Genomic DNA, 22,867 nt, shown 5'->3' on the forward strand with positions numbered 1-22,867 from the left:
GCACTTAAGAAATGTTTAGGCTGATTGAATTCAGAGAAAAGGGAAAAAGAAAGAGTACAAGGATCCATTCACCATCAATATAGGGATAAGATGTGGGAAGCTTATGAAGGAGGCAGAGAAAATACAGCAAAATAGAAAAAAATTGTTAGGAGAATATCTTGTCGCTAAAAAAAACCTAGAAAATATCAATTAGAATGGGGGTAGTAAGCAAGGAGAACAAAGGCAGTGGGAGAATTCCAGAATAAAAACACAAACTTAGGTGTTAATTATCTATGTTGCTTCTTGCTTAGGCTGGGATTATGTCATGCTGAATCAATGGTAACTTATTTCGGAGGAAAAAGAATTTGGAAAAATTTTCAAGCATAATGAATGCCACATTGAATGCATAAATTCCTTTATTGAAAATATTGGGATAGCACTGCATTACATATATTCAATATTCATAGATGAAGGGTCACAAAGTTTTGATCGAACAATACTGTTTTAAATAGAGAACACAGTGTTTGATTATGCACTGGCAAATACAGTATCATGGGATAAACTGTAGATAACAAGAGTGAAACATGTGCAAAATGTTAATGTTTTGCTTACCAGTGGGTGGTTTACAAATGGTAAAAATGCCACATGTGATTATCATGAGGCATTCCTGATATCTCTCACCAACATACGTGATGCTAGGAGTAGCTACTGAGCTAAGTTTATAGTAGATATGCCAGAATTTGGTGTTTCAAGTGGAAGGGATGGGATCTGGGTATACTTAAAAAAAAAAGCACACGCAGGTTACAGATTTAATATTTCATAGCAGCTGCTTTAAATTGCATGGAATGTGTGTGGAGCAAATGATTTGCTGATCTGCCAGGAGGCTACTCGGCATGGTTCCCTTTCAAGTGTCTATAAATGAGAGGACATCTAAAGGAGACTTGCTGCCAGCTTAAGACAGATGTTCCAAATCATATTTTTATATCATATAGATATACTTTTCAAGCATAACCTTAAAAAAAAGTGGATTCAATTTATGACCAACCAATCTCAGTTTCAGTTATTTTGAAATTATTTTTTACCAGTACAATCCTTAGTACCTATCAGAACCTATCGATCAACAATACAGTCTTTGCTTTTTATTATCTTGGCAAAATGAATAAAATATTTTCAAGATGTGAAAATGGGCCAGTGCCAAAGACAGTACTCTTTTTTTTATTTTTAAATTCTGGTTTCTTGTGTAATCGCTGAGGTTTCTTCTGACACTGCCTCTGGCAACTGAAAGAAGACTCAAAACAAAGATCGTTAGGCTAATTTTAAACTTTTCATGTAAAGAGGAAAAAAAATAGAGGAAACCATAAGTCAGCCAACTCTCTCTTTTAAGAGCAGTAAGTCTGTCCCTTAACGAAAAAGCTGGGGATGGGGTGGGGACAGAGAATAGATCAGACTGGAAAATGGAGCTTTTGCTATGAAAACATGTGGTTCTTAGGAGGTAACGAATTTTCTTCTACTCAAATGACATTTTTCCCTGCCAAAAACATTTATTTTATCTAGTAATTTCTAAAGCTGGCCTCATCTCATCTCTTATCATCCCCAAATGAAGGAGCACGTATCTTGGTCCCTTGCTACAAGGCATTTATTGCTTCCACTTCTGAAGTGACAAGTTGGCCTAAGATAGTTAAGTTGGCAATAGTGAAGTTAAAAAAGAATTCAAAATTAGGCAGTCAATGTCTCCATCTAATAGGAATGTATACATTATGTCAGATGCTGCGAAAAAAACCCAAAACCCTAGAATAATTAGGGCAAAATTAAAAACAAATACATTTTCTCTGCAAAATGAAAAATATCGATATAAAACTATATAAACAAATGAATTTGTTGCCAAAACAGCACACAAATCTAGGCATTCTTTTAAATCCAAAATTTAAAACATTAAAAGAAAAAACTGCTAACAAATTTCAGACAACGTGCTAAAAACAATAAATAAAATTGCTCTTTAAAAAATCCCACATTCCCTTTTAAGTGCTGCAAATTTTGAATTTCTTCCAAACAAGTGAAACTTTTCCATGGCAAACAATATGATGCTGTAGGTTTGGATAATGCAAATCGATATAAATACACAAGGCATATACTATACACATAATTCCACAGTATCTTTGTTCACAGTTACCAAAAATAAAAACTGCCTTCAACCCATACATCTATAAACACTCTTGATTCTTTATTGTAGGAGTTTGAGGGAGACGGAGTAAAAAGTCTAGTAATAATCTAGTCTTCCATTCTCAAGCTTCACTTTCTGCCTCTCCCAGGTAGCTTTTAGAATCTTCCCATTATGGATCATGCTCTGGGATGGTTTCCAAAAGAAAGCATTATGGGATGTTACTAGGCAGCCTGTGCTGGGATTTCAGCTTCCAGCCAGTTGTAAGAGGGCTGATTAAATTCAGTCTTTTTATTTTTATTTTTAAGGCAGTCTGAATTTCATTCAAATGTCCATACTTCTATGTCTTGAACTATGAAGTCTTCCTTCTTCGAAAGGATATCATTATTGAAAGTGCTGCAGGAGTTGCTTCGCCCATGGTATAGGTCAGCGTCTAACCACAGACCAAATCTTCCACTGGAAGACAAGTTTTAAACAGAATGAAAAACACAAGCTGAAAAAAAAATTCCATCTCCTACCTCCATGCCTTGGCATAGGCTCTCTCCCGTCCCTAGAATGCACTCCTTCCTCATCATGGTCTCTTAGAACCCCCAGCTTCCTTCAAAGTTGCCTTAAGGGTCACCTCCTACATGAAGCCTTTCTTTGCCCCTCTAATGACTGGTGCCTCCTCCCTTCCCCAGTTCCAGTAAATGATTTTGTATATATTGTGCATTTAGTTATATGTACTTACTGTTTAATCTGAATGTAAACTCCTTGATGGCAGAGAGTGTTTCATTTTTCTCTTTGTAGCATAGTGGATGGCACATAGTAGGCATTTAATAAATGCTTGTTGATGGATAATAAAGACTGGCTAAAACAATCACATCTCTACCGTTAAGTTTTGTATAATAACGTACATTCCCACTTGGCTCACTTGATTTTTTTTTCTGTTATTTATTTAACAGAGAGGCAGTGTGGTATAATGTATACAGCCCACTTGTAGAGTCAGAAATACCTAGGTTCCTATTTATTACATATACTGGCTGTGTGACCTCAGACAAGTCATAACCTTTCAGTATCTTGGGCAATACATTAGTGAAAAGTTTGATCCCTTCTTAAAAAGAGAAGGAAAACAATCAACAATTGATTTTGGTAACAAATAAAGAACTTTCTTTTCATTGATTTTAATTGATAGAGCCTACACAGTTCTTAATTTACAAATACAATGAAAACAAGGTCTTGAAGTAATATGTAATTTTAACTTTCATTCTTGCTGATGTAAAAATCTAGAATTTCAGTTAATCTGACACAATCACTACAACTTTTTGACACCCATATTTTGGTTACTTGAATCAAATAAAGGTCATTCATGTCAAATGAAATATTTAAAAACTTACCCTCCACCACCAAGTTCTAAAGAACTTATATCTCCATTGATGAAATAAGAGTTTTCTCCACTCCACTTGAATACCTAGGATGTGCGGAATAAACACAAAACAGGGGATACTTTTAATTTTAGGGATTTATTGAGAAATGACTATCATCAACACGTTATCTTGGGGATGAGGATGGAGACCGAAAACAACCCATTTGCTTGAAGATGCTCTTCACTTCTTCAGCTAAGACCAAATCTAGAGTGACTGGCTTGGAGAAGATCCTTTGAGCAAACCTCGATCACTAATGAGCACCTGTAGATTCCAGGAATAGAGGCTTTGTTGTGCCAAGGTCCACAACTGATATGTCTGGAAGCTGTGCTGCACTGACTAGGGTTGTTATTCAACTAAGGTTACATGAGGGTGGTCGATAGCACACTTTCTGTTTCAGTGTTCCCGGGGAAAAACAGGGGCATCACATTACCCTTTCCCCCCAAGTAGTCACCTTGAAATTCGGGCTGAAAGTGTAGAGGAAAGTTTCTCCTGTGCCGTAATAATGGTCACTGAACTTGAACGGATGAGTTGCATATGCCCCAAAAATCTGTCAAAATACAAAGTATTACTTTCAAAATCAGCTTTTAAAACTACTGAATTGTCTTGCCTTTCTTCTCCACCCGCTCCCTCCAACATGTTCCATTACATCAAATAAACTCAGATGAGAGATCAGACTGCTGGCAAGATTCTCTGATTAGATTTGAATACTCAAGAGTACAAAGTTCTTTCTCTTCTTTATTTTACAAGTATGACTATCAGGGATTTTCCCTGCATAGAACAGTAATACCTAAACATTTATAGAGCATTTTGCAGAAGTTAATTCAATTTAACTCAAGAAGTATTTAGTGACTCCTTTTAACCTGCAGAGTCTACACACACAAAAAGTTGTTGGCTTCAATTAGCTTATAATCTCCTGGGCAGGGGGATACAGCACGTAAATGGATAACTAAATACAGGATAATCTGAGGGAAGAAATACTAAAAACTGGTGGGAGATAAGGCTTCTTAGGTGTGGAGGGGGATTGGTATACATTCTGGTCATAGGCTGGGGGGCAGTTTAGGCAGAAGACATAATACAGAGTTCTAAGGTCAAAAAGTAGGCCAATTTGGCTGGAATACATGTAGTATCTGAAGGGAAATAAAGTGACATAAACCTGAAGAAGTAGGCTGGAGCCAAACTATGGAAGATTTAAAATGCCAAGCTGAGGAGATTGTTATTTCCCAAGAGGTAACAGGGAATCACAGAAGATCTTTGATTAGGGAAGGGACACACATAGGCCTATCCTTTAGTCATTTAAAGTTCTCATTTGACATACAAGACAACCCTATGATATAAGAAACATCATAGTATAGTAAGAATGGTGCATCTTGGGAACAGAACCTGTTTTTCTAAGAGTAGGCCATATACCAAATAAATAGCTCTATGACAAAAGGTGACTTACTGAGCAACACTTTCTTCATTGGCAAACAGTAAAAATACCTTCAGTGTTTCCCCTCACAAGGTTGTTGGGAGGCTCAAATGAAATAAAGTACTTCACACATTTTAAAGAACTATATAAATATTCATTATCAGTACTATGATTCCTACATTCTATACAGGAGGAATCTGAAGCTCCGAGAGGCTTGATAAGCCAAGGGTTCTAACATTAGGAAATGGCACAGCCATGATTTGAGTACTCTATCTTTAACTGTTTGCCTTTTCAAAATACGTTTTATCCCTATTTACCAATAAAGGAGTTTAGTGTGAGTATGCAAATGCCTCTGAGTAGAAGCTGTTCTTATTTCTTTAATAAGTGTGTGCAATAAGACTTTTTAAATGACTTCAGTTATCTTAAATGGAGGTAATTCTATAAAATCCCTATAAAACTATTTTCCCCAGTTTCCCATATTTATATTTATAGCCACTGTGACTGCCCATCCCCATTATTACCTTAAAATAGATCATGTGTGTTTATGTGAGCTCTATCCATATATGCGGTTATGCATATGTATGTGTATATCATACATATATATATATATATAAAACTACATATATGTATATTTATGAGAGAAACAGAGACGATAAAGAGAGACTGGAGAGTGGGGGAAGAAAGGAGGCAGTGTGGCGTAGTGGATAGAGTGCTAGCTTAGAAATTAAGAACATAGGTTCAAGTCTCACTTCTGACATATACTGGCTGTGTGACCCTGGACAAGTCATAAAATATCTCCATACCCTGGAAACTTTCCAAGAACATAAGTTGTAGCCCAGATGCCAATCTACCAGGGGGTGGGGCAAGATACGCACATACCTCGATATACATATATCTATCTATATCTATATCTACATCTATATCTAAATCTATCCTGATGTCTTGGTCCTCTTTGAGAATGGACAAACAACAACAATAATATAGACATATGTATATATGATATATACATACATATAATACATGGCAAATATTTTTATAGAGATCATACAGATATTCTATATCAAAATATATATCTATCTGATGATCTGATGTAGCTATATGATATGTATATAGATACCTGTAAGATCCCTCTTTCTCTATACCATGTATTGAGTGTAGATGTAGATAATATTATAAATTTGGTTAGACCTTCTATCACATATATATGAAACAGTCATCTTCTTGGAAAATTGTCTAGGGTACTGATGAGACAGTTTGTGATTTGTTTAGGGTCATGCCACCAACATATATCAGAAACTGTCTTTGTGATATCTAAGCTAGCTTTCTATTCACTATGCCACATTACCTCAAATCTTCCTTCTTTCCTTCTCTATCCACCCCACCTCCTACTCTCTTTCCTCCCTACCACCTCCTTACCCCCCCTTCCATTTTTTTTTATATACTAGAGGCTAAGGTAGAAAGGAAGATAATTCCTAAGAGCTCATTTTAGTGAATGGTGTGTGTAGTATATACACATTCAAAAATATATTCTGTTGATATAACATTGATTGCCTTCTCAATGGGTGGGGAGGGGTAAGAGAAAGGAAGAGAATCTGGAACTCAAAAAATTTTTTTTAAATGTTAAAAATAAAATTTTTAAAAAATTAGAAAATACATATATACATAAATATATATGCCTACCACAACACACATATATACATACATATATATACCCATACTATATACTATATAACTTTTACTATCAAACTTTTCACTAGAGTTGTTAACAAAGAACAGTAACAACCACTAAAACTCTTCCTTCCTCCTGTTACAGTACAGTGAAAGTGGATATCTGGATAATAACAAGAACTCATCTTTAGACAGTGTCCCAAAAAGTCTTACTGCAGTGTTATCCTTGCTTAAACACACTGTAGAGTATTTCAAGGCTTAGAATACCTATCTATCCCCAGGAAATCAGAGATGAAATAAACTCTTCTTTTGAAGGTTTAAGAGGCAAAAACTAGGTGTAAGTAGTTCTAACCTGATTATCCATGTCTTTGATGACTAGAAGGACAGGGCTGTCTAGAGATGCTGATTTCCGGTACAAAGTTTTCAGACTCGTGCCATGTTCTATAGTACTATATGCTAACCTCCATGGATATCCTTGCACTCTTGCTGGAAGTCGCCGAGCAAGCTTGAAGTGAAAGATCATGAAATAAAAGAAAGAAATGAAATAAATCTCTTAAACATTACTCTAAAAACCCGAGTTAGGCAACATATTCCAGTTTACTCCAATTTCCATATTCATTAGGAATGAAAATTAAATTCCTTTTAGTAAATTCATATAACCATACATACTCATCAGCATAATTTCTCTCTTTTGAGAGACAAAGATTTTACTCCTATAAGGCATATGGAAGCTAAATGGGAAGGAAAAGGAAGAATTACAGTAAATGAATCCTAGCGAGGTCACAGACCAGAGGGTAATTTTTCTCTCAGGGTTTCTGTGACTATTAACAGCAGATATCTTTGTAAATTCTTTACTTGTAGGGGCAATATATTTCTACTCTTTGTTGAATACGAAGCCTAGCATATTGGACACATACACAAATTAAGACTGACATAAAGCAGGCTAGCATAACTGTATGAGATGCAAACTAAGCTCTAAAATGTTTTTAGAAGCAGTGGAGATCACTTCTAGCTGGAAGAAGGTGGGTGGCGCCCTAAGAAGGAGGTGACAATTGAACTGGGCCTTGAAGGCCAGGATAGGAGTTCAACAAGATGAAAACGAAAGGGGAGAGAAGCTAGCCTGCGTGTCACTCAAAAACCAGCCTCCTGTGCTACAGGTGGTCTAATCCTGCCCTTGAATGTCAACAGTACTTCTATTCTGGCTTTATGCAAATGTTTTGTTTAAATCCTTTAAGACTGATTTCTTACCACTCCAATAATAACCATTCATACCTGTTCTATGTGCATATTCTCTAGGAGAGCACTATGGTGCTTTAAGATAGGGAGGGACTCATCATCATCCTCTTCATAATAACTGCAAGTACTCTTTCTCCGTTTGGCCTCTTCAACTGTGATTATCTGAAATAGCAGAAGTGTATAATTTTAGATTTGGAAGGGACCCCAGTGGGGCCATGTGCTCCAATCAATACCCAAGAGAAAATCCTTTCTACAGTGTATACATATTTGCTTTAAGATCTCTAGTGAGAGGAGAACGTCCATTTCCCCAAGAGTTCTACTCTACTTTGTCGTTATTGTTGAGTTGTTTCAGTCATGTCCAATTCTTCATGACGCCCATTTGGGCAAAGATACTGGAGTGGTTTGCCATTTCCTTCTCCAGCTCATTTTACAGATGAGGAAATTGAGGCAAACAGAGTTAAGTGACTTACCCAGAGTCACACAGTTAGTAAGTGTCTGAGGTTGGATTTGAACTCAGGTCTTCCTGACTCCAGGCCCAGTGCTCTATCTACTGTGGAGAAGTTCAATTGTTTGGATATTTTTTCTTAGAACCTAAATTTATCTCAGCAACTTTGACCCATTGTTCCTGATTCTGCCCTAAAGGCAGATCAGAAAAAAAAATGGAATCCTTCAACTGTTTCAAATACCAGAATACGGATACATTTCCACTCTCCTACCCCTTTTCTTTTCCAAGCTAAACATCCCCAGTTTCTTCAATTGATCTGCACAAAGCACGAACTCATGGCCCTTTGCCATCCTGGCTGCCTTCTTCTGGACACTCTCCATCTTATCAAAGGCCTTCCTCCAATATGGTGCCCAGAACTGAATATTTTATAGCAAGACTTAATGGATAAAAGCTTTCTTTCACAGGGTTTCCCAAGTTTGGGGGTAGACACTCAATTTAAACTATGTAAGCAGAAAAATATGTGGCAAATTTAACAATGCACAAAGGTTAACATGTTAAATAAGACCCTGATTAATGTCTTTACTGACATCTCTTCCTTAGTTACAGTCAGAAGAGCAGATTAATGTGTACACTAAAAACTAAAGATAGTTAATTTTCTTCAATGCAAGCCTACTGAATTTATCAGTATTAGCTTATGTCCTTGAAGCTTATAACCTGGAGTGCTGAGACAAACCAGGAAAATGTAAACCTCCACTGCCAGGGCTTCCTTCACCACAAATGATCTTGAACTTATTTATTTGAATATATGACTATATGTACATGTTGTCTGTCCTGATAGGACATGAGCTCCTTGAGAGCAGGGAATATATATATGTTCTTTTTAATCTTTGTATCCTCAGCAGCTAGCACAGTGCCTGGCACATAGTTGGGTGCTTACTAGATACTTTTTGTTTAAATTTAGGGAAGAAAAAATCTACATAATATTTTATAACAGCAGGAATTAGCAAATGACTTTTCACATTTTGCAATTTGAATGCCTTGGCTACACAAAAGCTATAGTGTTAAGGAATTCTACACGGACAAAAAAAATGACCAAAATAATTTAATGAGTCTATTCAAACTTCAGGTTATCCTAGAAAACTGTTTAGGGGATCATTTGTTTTCTAATGTTGCATGGATGAGGAAAAGATAGGGACAGGGACCTGTGACTGTTACATAGGGAGCTCTTGGTTTGCCAAGATAGGGACTGCCTCTACCAAAGCAAGTCAGTACCTTCTCTGCAACTAATAATCCTGGGAAGCACTTTTTAAGCAATTGTTACATGCCAAGCACTGTACTAAACACTGAGAATACATATAACAACCTAAAAGAAAGACTGTCCCTGCCCTTAAGGAGCTTACCTCCTAACTTAAGCTTCCAGACAGTTGCCTTAAGTAACATGCCCAGAGACACAATTTATCTCAGAGATGGAACTCGAACCCAGGTCTTCCTGGTTTCAAGGTTAGTTTGAACCTGTGGCCTTGTGGCCACACGTGTCCTTCTAGGTTCGTGGGTGCAGCCTTTTGACTGAGTCCAAGTTTTACAGAACAAATCCTTTTATTAAGGGGATTTGTTCTGTGAAGTTTGGATTCAGTCAAAGGGTTGCACTTGAGGACCTACAGGACCTCATGTGGCCTTGAGGCCACAGGTTCCCCACCCCTGTAATCTAGGTCATGATGTTTATCCCTGAGAAGAGGGTGTTATTTTGACTGGTATGTGAGTATAAGAGTCCGTTGTATCTGTACTTACGGAAAAAACAACACATGTATTAAACTGTGTGGGATTAAATTTTTTTTTCTTTAATTTAAAATTAAAATTTAAAAAAAAATCCCACATAGTTTAAGACATGTTTTTTTCCCTTACAACTTAAGAGTAACTGAATAATGTCTTGCTAATTTAAATCATAATCTCATCCATGAAAAGAAGGTACCAACAGTCAATCCCTCATATATAAAGGACAACTGTAGGCAGACTCCCTTCCTTGGCTACTGAAAGTATTGGATTAGCATCTGAACACTCTGGTTTGCTTCCTAGCTCCGTTGCTTACTAAGGATGTAGCTCTCACAAGCTGAGTCTGACCACAGGCAAATCATTTCACCTGAGCTTCAACTTCCTCATCTGCGAAATGAGAGAGTTAGACTAGATAATTGACAATATTTCTTCCCTCCCTAAATCCTATGATCTCTGTTAAGTAGGATGTTGAAATTTATTTATTTGGATATACTAACTTCTTTGTTTGGTTAGATACAGTCATACAATATGGATGATTGCTAAAGTACTTTAGGTATAGAACGACATGTAGTATTATGACCAACCCATAGACCTGTATGTCTCAGAACTGGTGGTGATAGGGTGTTTCCAGGTCAGAATTGTTGAGGGACTTGGCATAGAATGCTATCTATCTGGTGAGTAATTATTCTTTAGACAGAGGATCTTAAGAACAAAAGGATAATTAGGGCCTCGGCTGCCAAGGCGAATAACAAGAACTTTCTCCAAGAGCCAACAGACAGTCATGGAAGATTTTCGACAGAAAAGTGTCCAGATCTAAGCAACAGCAGCATTATTTTGGCAGCAGTGTCAAGGAAGGATTGCAAAGGACAGAGTTGGGGCAGGAAGAAGTATTAGGAAGCTATTGCAACAGTACTAGTAAATGGTAAAGAATGCTAGTACTAGGGTGGGAGTAATAGAAATTGAGATAAAGGAGGTAAGTGCTTCAGGGGTGTGTGAATAAAAGGTGAGTCAGAGAGAAGAATCAAGACTAAGCTTAAGATTTTTAATGTGGTAGACAGGATGAATAAAATATTACCCATAAGAAATTTCTAAAATAGTGAATATTACCAGAAATAGTGAAGGCTCAAGGAGAGAGAGATTTAGGGAGGAAAGATGCAAAAACTTAGCTTTGATTTAAAAAAAAATCTGTCCCTCTCACTAACCCTTCTCTCCTATCTGAATGAGTTCTTTTTAAAAAGTCTGAGACATAAAGCCTTTAATACATAGCCCAACAAAACAAATCCGCCCACTGACTACATCCAAAAATGTATGTCTCTTTCTAGATTTTAAGTTACTCTCCTCTCTATCAGGAGGTGAGTTAATGTTTCATGTTTATCCTTTTGGTTCATTACTACATTAATCAGAGTTCTAAAGTTATTTTTCCTTATAATGTTATCATTGTAAAAACTATTCTACTTCTGCTCACTCTGTATTACTTCATAGAAGTCTTCTTTTTTCAGAATTTCATTGCATCATCATGTCAGTTTCATAATTTCTCATGGCACAATAGTATTCTATTCACTTTCATATATAACAACTATAAACAACAACTATATACAACAACACATACAACAATTAGCCATTCCCTAATAGAAAGATACCTCATTAGTTTCTAATTTTTGTCTAACATGAAAAGAGCTGTCATAAATATTTTTGTACATATAGATCTTTTTCCTCTTTTATCTCTTTGGGGCATAGGCCTAGCAGTGGTATAGTTGGGGCTAAAATATAACCCATTTCAGTATCTTTTGGAACATAGTTCCAAATTGTGTTTCAAAATAGCTCTACCAAGAGTTGTATTAGTGTATCTGTTTTCCCACAACTCTCCAACATTTGTCATTTTCCTCTTTTGTTATCTTTACCAATCTGTTGCCATAATGTGAATCTGATTATTAGTGATTTAGAGCATTTCCCCCTCATGATTGTTGATAGCTTAGATTTTTTCTTGTGAAAACTGCCTGTTTATATCCTTTAACCATTTATTTACTAGGGAATGATTAAATATTGTTTTTTTATATATCTTAGATGTGAGACTTTTATAAAGAAAAAACAACTTGCTGCAAAGATTCTTCCCCTCCATTTACCAGTTTTCCTAATAAATTTTACTACATTAAATTTGTTTGTACAAAAACTTTAAAATTTTATGTAACCAAAATAGTTCATTTTATCTTGTGTGGTCCTCTCTTTCACTTGTTGAGTCATGAACTCTTCATAGTTCTGAAAGATAATTTCTTCTATGCTCATCAAATCCTATGAGTAAAGAACAAATTACTTTTCTATGTACTATGTGCTATGAACTATGAATAGGGGAAGAGCTCCTGACTGAACAAGCGATAGTTTTTCCAGTAATTTTTGTCAAATAGTGAGTCCTTTCCCTAGTAACCGTGATCTTTGATTTACTCGAATTCTCTGCTACTGTGTTTACTTCCTTACGGCATGTTCCTAAATCTATACCAGTGATTAACCCTCTTCTTTAATAAAAAAACAAAAAACAAAACCCCCAAAACGAGTACCAAATTGTTTTTAGTGATTACTGCTTTAAAATACAGTTTGAGATCTGCTATTGATAGGCCCCTTTTCTTCTCATTAAAAAAAATACCATTACCCTTGAGATTTTTTACCTTTTGTTTCTCCAAATGAATTGTTATTTTTTTCTAGGTCTATAAAGTGTTCTTTTGGAAATTTGATTGTTATAGCACTAAATAAATTAATGTTATCATTATTATAGTGGCTCAAGCTACCTGTGAGCAACGAATGTTTCTCCAATCATTTATGAATGTATTTCTGCAAAGTACTTTATAGATGGATTCATATAGTTCCTGGGAGCATCTTGGTAGATACTCTTCCAAATATTTTATTGCATCATTTCTCTTTTTAGTTCTTCCTTCTGAGTTTTGCTAGTGATATATAAAAATGCTGATAATTTATGTGGATTTATTTAATATTCTGCAACTTTACTAAAATCATTAATTATATAAATTAATTTTTAGCTGACTATAAGTACACCATCACATCATGTGCAAAAAGCAATAATTCTGTTTCCTCTGCTATGTTTATTCCCTCAATTTCTTGTTTTATTTCTATAGCTAGCATTTCTAGCAATAATTTAAATAGCAGTGGTGATAATGGATTTCCTTGCTTTTCCCCTGATCTTATTTGGAAAGACCAGGACTTTTTTTTTCAACAAGGCTTTAGTTAGCCTTGTTGGAGATAACTATCCTCTTTTGGGTGTTTCCTCTGAGGGTCATTCAAACCAAGGTATTTCTTCATGGTATTCAACTTTCCCTGGTTTGCTCATCTTATTTACCTCATCTAATTTACCTCATTTACCTTATTCTAACTTTTCTTAAACATTCATTTTTTAAAAATTCTGAGTTCCAAATTCTTCCCTTCCCTTCTGTCTCTCCTCCCTCTTTGAGAAAGCACACAATTTGATATCAATTACACGTGTCAAGTCATGCAAAACATATTTCTACACTGGGCTCCCTCTTTTCACAGGGCTCTAGAACCTTCTGCTCTGCCTGGAGTCCTCCCCTCTGGATAGTGGGTACAAAGGCTACTCTAATGTCTAGTTCCTACCACAGGTTTCAGGGACCATGGGGGTTAGATTTTGCCTAGAACTTTTCTCTTGTATGGGCATGAGCCCCTGCAGGCAGCCTCAAGGCCACATGTGGCCCTCTAAATCCTCAAATGTGGTTCTTTGACTGAATCCAAACTTTATAGAACAAATCCCCTTAATAAAATGATTTGTGGCCTTGAGGCTGCTGGTGTCCTACCCCTGTCTAATGCCTCAGTGGTCCAGCCCCCAACATCCCAAGGCTGCTCTTTTTGGCTGGGTTCCTATAGCCATAGCTTTAGGAAAGACTCAGGCTGGGCAGGGAATGCTGGATGTACTCAAAGTCTCTGCCCTCTGTGATCTACCCTTGATTTACTTTAACTCCTGAACTTGTCTGTCCAAGGATCTCTGCAAGATTATAGGGGTCCCTCAGAGGATTCCTATGGTAGGTTGGGGGGAGTCTAAAGGGGATTCTATTTGTTATGAGAGCGGTGCATCTCTAAGCCCCTATGGAGCGGTTGAGGAAGAGCTCAGATTCTCCAAATCCTGGTACACCACCATCTCTCTCAAATAGCCAAGGATAGACCCTTGGGGAACATTTGCATTAAGGGACTAGGAAAAGGATGAAAAGCCATATAAGTAGTTAGGGAGGCAACAGCAGAACCAGGACAGTTGCACCTCTGAAGCAAATAAAAAAGTATTTGAAATGATTAAATACTCAATACATTCAGATGCTGCTTACATAGAAGTTAAGGAAAATGAAAACTAAAATAGATGACTAGATTCGGTGATTTAGGATATCCCTGGTGATTCTATCTCAATTATAGTAAAATGGTGGGGACAGAAGCAAGACTTTTGCATAGATCAGTTTCTTTCAATAGTTGTTGATCAACTATTATCTTGAGTATGTACTAAGGCAGCAGAAAAAAGCATTGGGTATATCCATTTGTCTCCAGAGCAGTGAAGAGGATAAAAGAGACTGAATCTGGGCAATGTTAGAAGTGTCCAAGGAAGTATTTTTTAGTATTAAGAGACCTGAGTTAGTTTGTTGGTGAGGGGAAAGTGCCAGTGACAGAAACACATGAAAAAGAAGTGATGACTGCTAGATGGACCATAGTCCTGAAAAGGGTGGGAGAAAATGGGGCCAGTGACAGGTGGTACAAAGGATAGAACACTAGACTTAGAGTCAGGAAGACCTGACTTCGAATCTGGCCTGAAGGCACTTACTAGCTGTGTGACCATGGGCAAGTTATTGAACCTCTTGCTTGCCTCAGTTTTCTCATCTTTAAACTGGGGATAATAATAGCACCTACCCTCATACAGTTGTTGGGAGGTTCCAATGAGATGTCTGTAAAACATCTTGCAAACCTTAAAAAGTATTACATAAATGGTAGGTATTGTTGTTGTTGTAATCGTTATTATTAACATGTACAGAGTAACAGCTTTGCTGAAATTGGAGGGAAGAAGGAGAAGTTGAATGATAATGTTGAACAGTTTTGAGGAAGCCTACTGAGGAAGGGATTTATTCTTCTCATTGAATTAACAGGTTGTCTTCTCTAAGTGTGAGGAGTGAGGTATACAGTCATGGGGAAGAGAGAAGACAAGGTTTGGAACAATGCCTGTAAAAGCAGATAAGGATGGGGAGAGTAAAACTTTTTTAGGACCCAGTTGAGGTAGTATGCCATAAGTTTTGTGATTAACTTGACTTAATTTCATAACTTTCTCCAGCAAACACTCAGAAATCCTGGTCCAGGAACAATGACTTTATATGAGAGATTATCAAGAGGTGAAAATTTGTAGGTCAGAGGGACAAGGGATTCTAGGGTAGTAATTAGTGAAAAATTAAAGTAGTAGACCACATAGTGAAGGCTGAGTATGAAATAAGTAAAACCACAATGAAGATGATGTTGAAAAATACTAGATTTTGAGTCAGAGGGCTTGGTTTCAAAATTGAGCCCTGTTGCTTTGCTACTTAAAAGATTTTGGAGAAGTCATCTAACTTTTCTGGGCCATTGATTCCTTATCTGTAAAATAAGGGGGTTGGAGTGGATGACCTTATAGTTCCCTTCCTGTTCTAAATTAGGATTCTATTGTCTTTTCCCATTCGAGGTTATTAATGGTTTCTGTTGAGCAAATCAAAAGAAGTAACTGACTTTGCTGGTGTTTTTTTGTCCTGGAAACTGATTATGCAAGTGATGGGGGCAGGTAGCAAGAAACATTTTAGCTAAGATGTAAACCAGATGAAAATTCAGTCTGTATAGTTCAAAAACAAGAGACAGTTACTTTTCTTCTAAATCGAGAAATATTTTAAAGTGAATAGCATCTCCTATTTTGTATCTGGGCTTAAATTACAGGATCATAGGAGGAACGTCTAAGATTATTTAGTCTAACCCCTTAGTTTACAGATGAGGAAACTGAGACCCAAAAGTTTAAGTGCCTCAATATCACCTCAATATTGTCTCAATATCACAAAGGTAGTAAGTAATCATTTTAACTCAAAATCCATTTTTTCCTTATGAAGTTTGGTTGAAACCATTTATTTTTTCCCTAAGAAATTGACAGGCATACTGTTAGAAAACAAAACACCCTAATAATATAAAGATCTTCAAATTTTCCAGGAAAAACAAAACCCAAAAATATCAGAGGGTAAGATGTAAAAGTACTGTTAAATTCCCAAATGCACAGAAATGGTCACAATGCCCAACGATTTAACTATGTATCACGCCAGAACATAAATCAAGAGACCAGTTCCTGCTAAGTTCTATTTCCTAATGAAGGGAACTTAAAAACAAATAAATCCCTCAAAGTTAAGCATTTTAAATACATCAAATGAAGTACCACATCCCGGGAGAGGACTATAATTGCCACAGTTATACAGATCAGGTCACAGAATGAAATATTAAATACACTCTACTTAAGTTTCCGTGCATTCCTTATTTTAGAAGAGATGGAGCAAAGAGTACAAACTGCCAAAGCAGTAAAATACTGCATAAAATTCTGCATCACAACGAAATTCTAAAAACCGAGAGCCCTTTTCAAGGGAAATGAGTTTGGACACAGATATCTTCTAGCATACAGTTAGTTAGCTCCTTGGGGATTCAGAAACAATGAAGGGCATAATCTGACCTACCTCCACAAAAGGCTCCTGGTCAGGTCTGGCATAGTACAGGATCTGAATGTCCAAGGCCATTTGCTTTAGCCTCATTGTCAGGTAGTGAGGGTTGCTGGTTCTCACAACCTCTCCCTCTGGAGGGCAAAGACTTTCGTTGCCTCCACGAGGCAGTCAGCAGCCCAGAGTGGCTGCTGCTAGCAGAGTGGTTGCTACATGAGCTTCTGCTCTGTCTAGTTTCCTGCATGAGTAAGTTTCTATTTCCCTTAGGATAGGGTTCGCCATTCTACAGGAACACACCCAAATTAGGATTGAGAGTAAACACTGACTTCCTGTTAGATATAGATAGGCCCAAGGCTATAAAATGAGCTTTCACCTTTCAAACTTAATTTCCTAATTGAGGTTAACAAAACCTCACTGTTTTCATCTTTACCCTACACCCCTCCTTCCCCTTTCTGGTGATTTTCTGTCTAACAGTCCCGATGCTCACCCGAATTGCTTCACCCGAGATTTTGGATACTTCCTCCACCCCGATGGAGGTAGCTGCTGAACTGAGAAAAATGTATTACATTTGGAGTCAGAAGACTGGCTTGGCTACTTACTTAGTAGCTGTGCGCCAATGGCCAAGTCATTAACCTAGGATCTTAGTACATCTTCTCCGTACCTAACATTACATGGAAAGCTAGAGCAAGATGAAGAGTCCAAGGCATGGTCCGCTCCATTGAATAGGAATCTTTAAATGGCTGAGTGCATAACAGGCAGAATAACAGTGTGTGCTTTTGATAACATGCTTCATCTTGTAAGGAATTTACAACAGAAAGAAAAATGAAGGAGCATGTGATTTCTGAGAAGATGATATAAGTAGAGCTTTCTGTTGGCAGGCAGCCTGGCAAGTTGAGATTAACCCAAAATTGTAAATTAGTTGCTCTTCCCGGTGAATATGGGCCTTTTAATGATCATCCAATAGTGAATACAATAATACCAGCCTGGGTTTCTATTTTGTTTTAAGGTTTACAAAGCACTTAGCTCACAGCAATCCAATGAGGAGGGCAACTTATATAAGTACCAGGGGATGCTAATGGCCTTTCTCAAGACGCTCATGAAGGCATCTTGTAGTGCTAAACTAGGTCTGCTATGGACTTGAGATTAGGGTAGGCCTTCTGGGCCATCTTTAGCTTATCCATCCACTGTCAAGAAGTAGAAGAAGGACATGATAGGTAGTACAGTGGGTTCAGTGCTAGGCCCAGAATTTTAATCTTCCCAGAGACACAGATGAGCAGTGTGATCTGAGGCAATCTTCCCACAGACATATAATAGCAGTATGATCATTTAACCTGTCTGGGACTCAGTTTCCTCCTTGACTAAATGAGGGAGTTGGACTCAATGGTCACTAAGACCCTTTCCAGCTCTAAGCCTGATTCATTGTTTGTATGGGGCAAAAGAGTATGTGCCTATAGAAGTGGACACAAAACAAACAGACAAGATCACTTGGGTTGCAAATTTGCTTTAAAAATACACGAAACTCAAAAAATGACTAAGTCGCTTAAAAGGAGATGAACACATTCCTTATTTGCTTTAGGAAGATCTCATAGATACATGGATCATATACAAAAAAAAAAAAGGAAACCTGACTATCTGATGTCACTGTGGCAATGTATCACAGATGAGGGAACAGGAAATATTTCTTGATTTCTGGATACCACATTGGATTAAATGCAAAAGAAAGTCACACAAACATTATAAAAACACAAAAAGTTTTCAATTCAATTCAATTCAATAAATAATCAATTAGCTTAAATTATAAAGCAACCTCTAGTATTAAGTTTGAGAGTGAGTTCTCATACTTTCTATGCTAAAAAAAGTGGTGAAAAACTTTAGCTTCCTTTTATTCCTCAACTAAAAACTAAGCCTATATATGTGTATAGGTTCTGGGAAGATCCTGGCTACAGAAACCTGTTTGCTTTTCTGCATTTTCTACGATAGCTGTTAGTTGTGGTGTGCACTCACCTCCCAGCTCTTAGCTGTTGGCTCACTGAAAAAGTTATCAACCATATTCAACTCTTCCTTTTCTACCACGACAAACCCTTGCTCTTTGGCATCTTTTCCATAAACTTCTGGCGAGCACTGAACAAAGAAGGTATACAAATGATCTACCCTGAAAAACACAGAGGAAAGGCACATAGATTAGTGACCAGATATTAAAAAAAAAAAACAAACTAGAAATTTTGATGTGCTGAACTGTGTCATTCTTCTGCTGGGCAAATCCATTCTGCCAACTGGGAAATGAACTGTTCAAGTTCTCTCTGCCTGAAGTTTTTCAAATTCTGAAAACAAGGCCCAATGACAGCAATCAGCAGAGATGATGTCCTGCTTTAAATTGTTGTATCTAGTAGTTCACTGCTGCAGGACAGTGGCACCATGCATCAGCCCTAGAAGAAAAAACTGAGGGGCCACATAATAAAAAGCTAGAATCCATTAACTCTTCACACCAAATGTGGCACTGTTTTCCATGAAAGTGAGAGGTATGACCTAAGCAGGGAACAAAGAGATAATATTCAGAAGAAAGGCTTTCTGTGGGTCAAGTATATTATCATTTTCATAAAACATTGTGATGAAGAGATAAGAAGGAATAACATTAGATGAAGCTTTATTACAACCATAGGGAAGGCACTTTGACTTCATTGGGAAATAAGTTTAACTCATTTCTTAATTTATCCCTTGCTTCTAATTTTTTAAATTGATTTTTTTTGGTTAACAAAAATCTATTATTTTTTCTCCTTTCCACTTCCCCCTTCTTTCTACTCAAAAGAAAGAAAAACAAAATTCTTGGAACAAATATGAAGAGTCAAGCAAAGCAAAACAATTTCCCACATTGGTCATATCAAAAAATGTTTTTCATTGTGTACTGTGGTCCTCAGGAGTTGGGTAGCATGCATCGTCCTTGGTACTCTGGAATGATGGCTGGGCCTTGAGCTGATCAGGGCTCTAAAGCATTTCAAAGATGTTTGTCTTTATGATGTTGTTGTTGTTGTATAAATTGCTCTCTTTATCCCTTGCTTTTTAAATGATGGAATACATTAAGGTTATGGAATATTCTATTAAAGCTTAATCAGTTCATACTGATTCATTTTAAGTTCACTGTAATCTTTTCACATAGAAGGCATTTAGCAGAATGGGGGCGGGGGAGGGGAGAGTGGTGCTGGTGCTGTCTCCCTCTTAAAGTCATAGGTTTTAGAAGCCTGAGAGTATAGAGAGGATTTTCTACATTAGAACACCAGCTCCTGACCACAACATTATTCAAACTATCTCCTAATGCACAGTTAATATCTCCTAAAATTCTTAATGGGAGTTCTACTCTAATAAAATATAGACTGTGACTATAACTAAAAATATTTAGCCCACTAGTATCTAAGAATCCCCACATAATTCTAGGCTCCTGCCAAGGGTACCTCACTGACTTGGAGTTATTCTCTGCTTTGACCACTATTGATGCTGCTAAGGACTTTTACATTGTCCTTTTCTCATGTCTCTAAGAATGGCTATCATAGGGGCAGAAGGGCAAAAACTAAGGGTTAAAGAGGAGGGAGGGAAGAGAAAGAGGTTTTTAGTGACATTGTCTTGGTAGTGCCTATTCTTAACAGAAACTACAAAACAGAGTACTGTGATCTCTCATCCCTGGAAATATCCTACCTTGGCAGAAGCACCTAGCTATCTTTCCAAAAATGCTTGATGTACAAAGGTATCAGTTTCATGTGGGTGTACATTACCTTTCCCTAAGTTCAAAGACACCAATTCATGTCCAAGCAGTCTTTGGATTATAGGATCATCATTGTCTAAAGATGGAAGGAAGGACCTTTAGGACTAACAGTCCAAACCCTTCATTTTACAGAGGAGGAAACAGAGGCACAGTGGAGGAAACAGAGGAGGTTGTATTTTGCCCAAGGTTACATAGCCCCAAGTCATGCCAGTGGGGCTAAAGTAATGTCTGTGGGTGACACTGGGTACCATGGGCAAGCTGAGGCATGACCAAGGCAGGAAGAACAAAGGCAGGAAGAAAAATGCAAGAAAAATGAAAAGAGAAGAGGAAAAAGGAAGAAAAAATAACAAGACACACGCGGTCAGGAATGGCACCATGGTGCTAACAATAGCTTCAGGTGCCACTCCCTGGATCCAGTGTCATAGGTAGCCTATCCTAGCCCTATAACCTCAATTAGGGAGAGTCAAAAATGGTGGCACCAACACTAGATTTAAGAATATCCAATTGACTTTCACATATCCTTTTTAAAGACAAGTTAATGGCAAAGGAGTGGGACTTCAGGGGGTGGGACTTCAGATGACTAATTTTTTTTTTGATGAGGCAATTGGGGTTAAGTGGCTTGCCCAGGGTCACACAGTTAGTAACTGTTAAGTGTCTGAGGCTGGATTTGAACTCAGGTACTCCTGACTCCAGGGCCGATGCTCTATCCACTGCACCACTTAGCTGCCCCCAAAGATGACTAATTTCTAAAGAGAATTAAGGGAGATGGAGAGGCAGAAAAGCACAATCTGAAATGGGTAACCCAGAAGCGAGCATTTATGTGGTATATGTAGTAAACTCCCAGATTTTCCTAAGCAGCACAAGGCTACAGTGTAACATAGTTGGTTTGGCATGAAAGCTCACTCCCAAAGGTGTAAAGAATGGCAATAGGCTATTTTGCACCCCTTCCCCCCAAAAAAGCATTACAATTCAATTCATAGCAGGGTTACTGACTTTTAAATCTAAGGCCTCTGGGTGGACAGGGGAAGAACTTGTTTCCTCTCTTATCTTACCTTTCCTTCCCAATATTCCAGGGTGGTGAGAGAGTATTCTTATTTTAGTTCAGAAGCCTATTTCTTATACTTACATTCTTTTGCCATCCGGGTTTCCTTAGCAAGATGGGTTAGGCCACAGAATGTTGTATTGCCCATTATCTAATCCTATGATCTAAAAGGTGTTTCCCATTCTGGCCTGTAGATGGCCTCAGAGGCCTGGTTTTAATCAGTTGAAGCAGAACCCACATTCACTTTTGGACTCTTAAGTCTAAGGTATCCTGTTTAATTTTTAAAGTAAATTAGTTTGGATGTCTCACATATCCTTTTCTTCCCCCTCTTGCTGTTAGTCTTAAGGGAAAGAAATAAAAGAATGTTGTCAGGAGGAGAGTGAACACAGTCGTCTCCTATTCTGGCACTTCATAACTACATTTCTAGGAGTTTGTAGAAATACCTAAGTATATATTTCAGGGGGAAAACCAGAAAGGAAACGTGTGTGAATACAATGGTTGAGTTCCTGAAACCACATACTTCCACTTCTGGTGCCTGCTTCTCATCTTTGAGGAAAAGATTACAGCAAGAAAAAATAACTTACATTTTTATAATATTTTAAGGTTTACAAAGTGCTTTTCCCACAAAGATTCTGGAAAAAAGACAGTGCATGTATTATCTCCCAGAAGAATGTAAACTCCTTTAGGGAGGGGACCATCTCATTTTTGTCTTTGTATCCTAATGTCTGGCATGGTGGCACTAATACCCAGGTATAGGGGCTCCATGTATGTTGGCGATTAACAAGGGCAGGAGTCAGAGCCAGAAGCAGCATTTTTTTTTCACGCAGGCTAAGTGGCACAAAATCTACCTCATCAAGGAGCGAGCAAAACGATCTCAAATAAACTTTTCAAGGCTAATTCAATTGGGAGCATAGGAGAAACCCTAGTAGCCATGGGTGGAAATTCCATGACACCGAAGCTGTGGGGTAAGCATGGGGCAACAATTCACTTGGGGTATAGCCAGGAGTGGGCTGGTAAATGTTTAACATGGAGCTCTGCAAAAAAGTATGTACATGACACATTATTGAGTTTAAGCTGCAATATTAGCATTTTCTCCAGTCTAGAGCCAGGAGTGGGGAACCTTCAACTTCGAGATTAACAAAAGGATCCTTTTAATAAAAAGATTTGTTCTGTGAAGTTTGGATTCAGTCAAAGGGCCTTACTAGACGACCCAGAGTGCCACATGTGGCCTTGAGGCCACAGGTTCCCCCCTCCTGGTCTAGACAAGCAACAAAAACAATAAATTAAACCCTGA

At 37.6% G+C, this 22,867-nt stretch overlaps 1 protein-coding gene across 1 annotated transcript in view; it reads right to left on the minus strand.

Moving 5' to 3' along the window:
• Nucleotides 1-377: 377 nt before the first annotated feature.
• Nucleotides 378-22,867, minus strand: part of NCOA7 (nuclear receptor coactivator 7) — a 175,110-nt gene continuing 152,620 nt past the window's right edge. The window contains 6 exon segments of the mRNA XM_078155161.1: nucleotides 378-2,593; nucleotides 3,514-3,587; nucleotides 3,995-4,090; nucleotides 6,972-7,124; nucleotides 7,892-8,017; nucleotides 18,782-18,929. Coding sequence (XP_078011287.1) covers nucleotides 2,458-2,593; nucleotides 3,514-3,587; nucleotides 3,995-4,090; nucleotides 6,972-7,124; nucleotides 7,892-8,017; nucleotides 18,782-18,929 — 733 coding nt within the window. The 3' untranslated portion in view covers nucleotides 378-2,457.

Source organism: Phascolarctos cinereus, unplaced genomic scaffold (genome assembly GCF_003287225.1).
Source record: "Phascolarctos cinereus isolate Bilbo 61053 unplaced genomic scaffold, phaCin_HiC Scaffold_5;HRSCAF=322, whole genome shotgun sequence".
NCBI classification, from domain to species: domain Eukaryota; kingdom Metazoa; phylum Chordata; class Mammalia; order Diprotodontia; family Phascolarctidae; genus Phascolarctos; species Phascolarctos cinereus.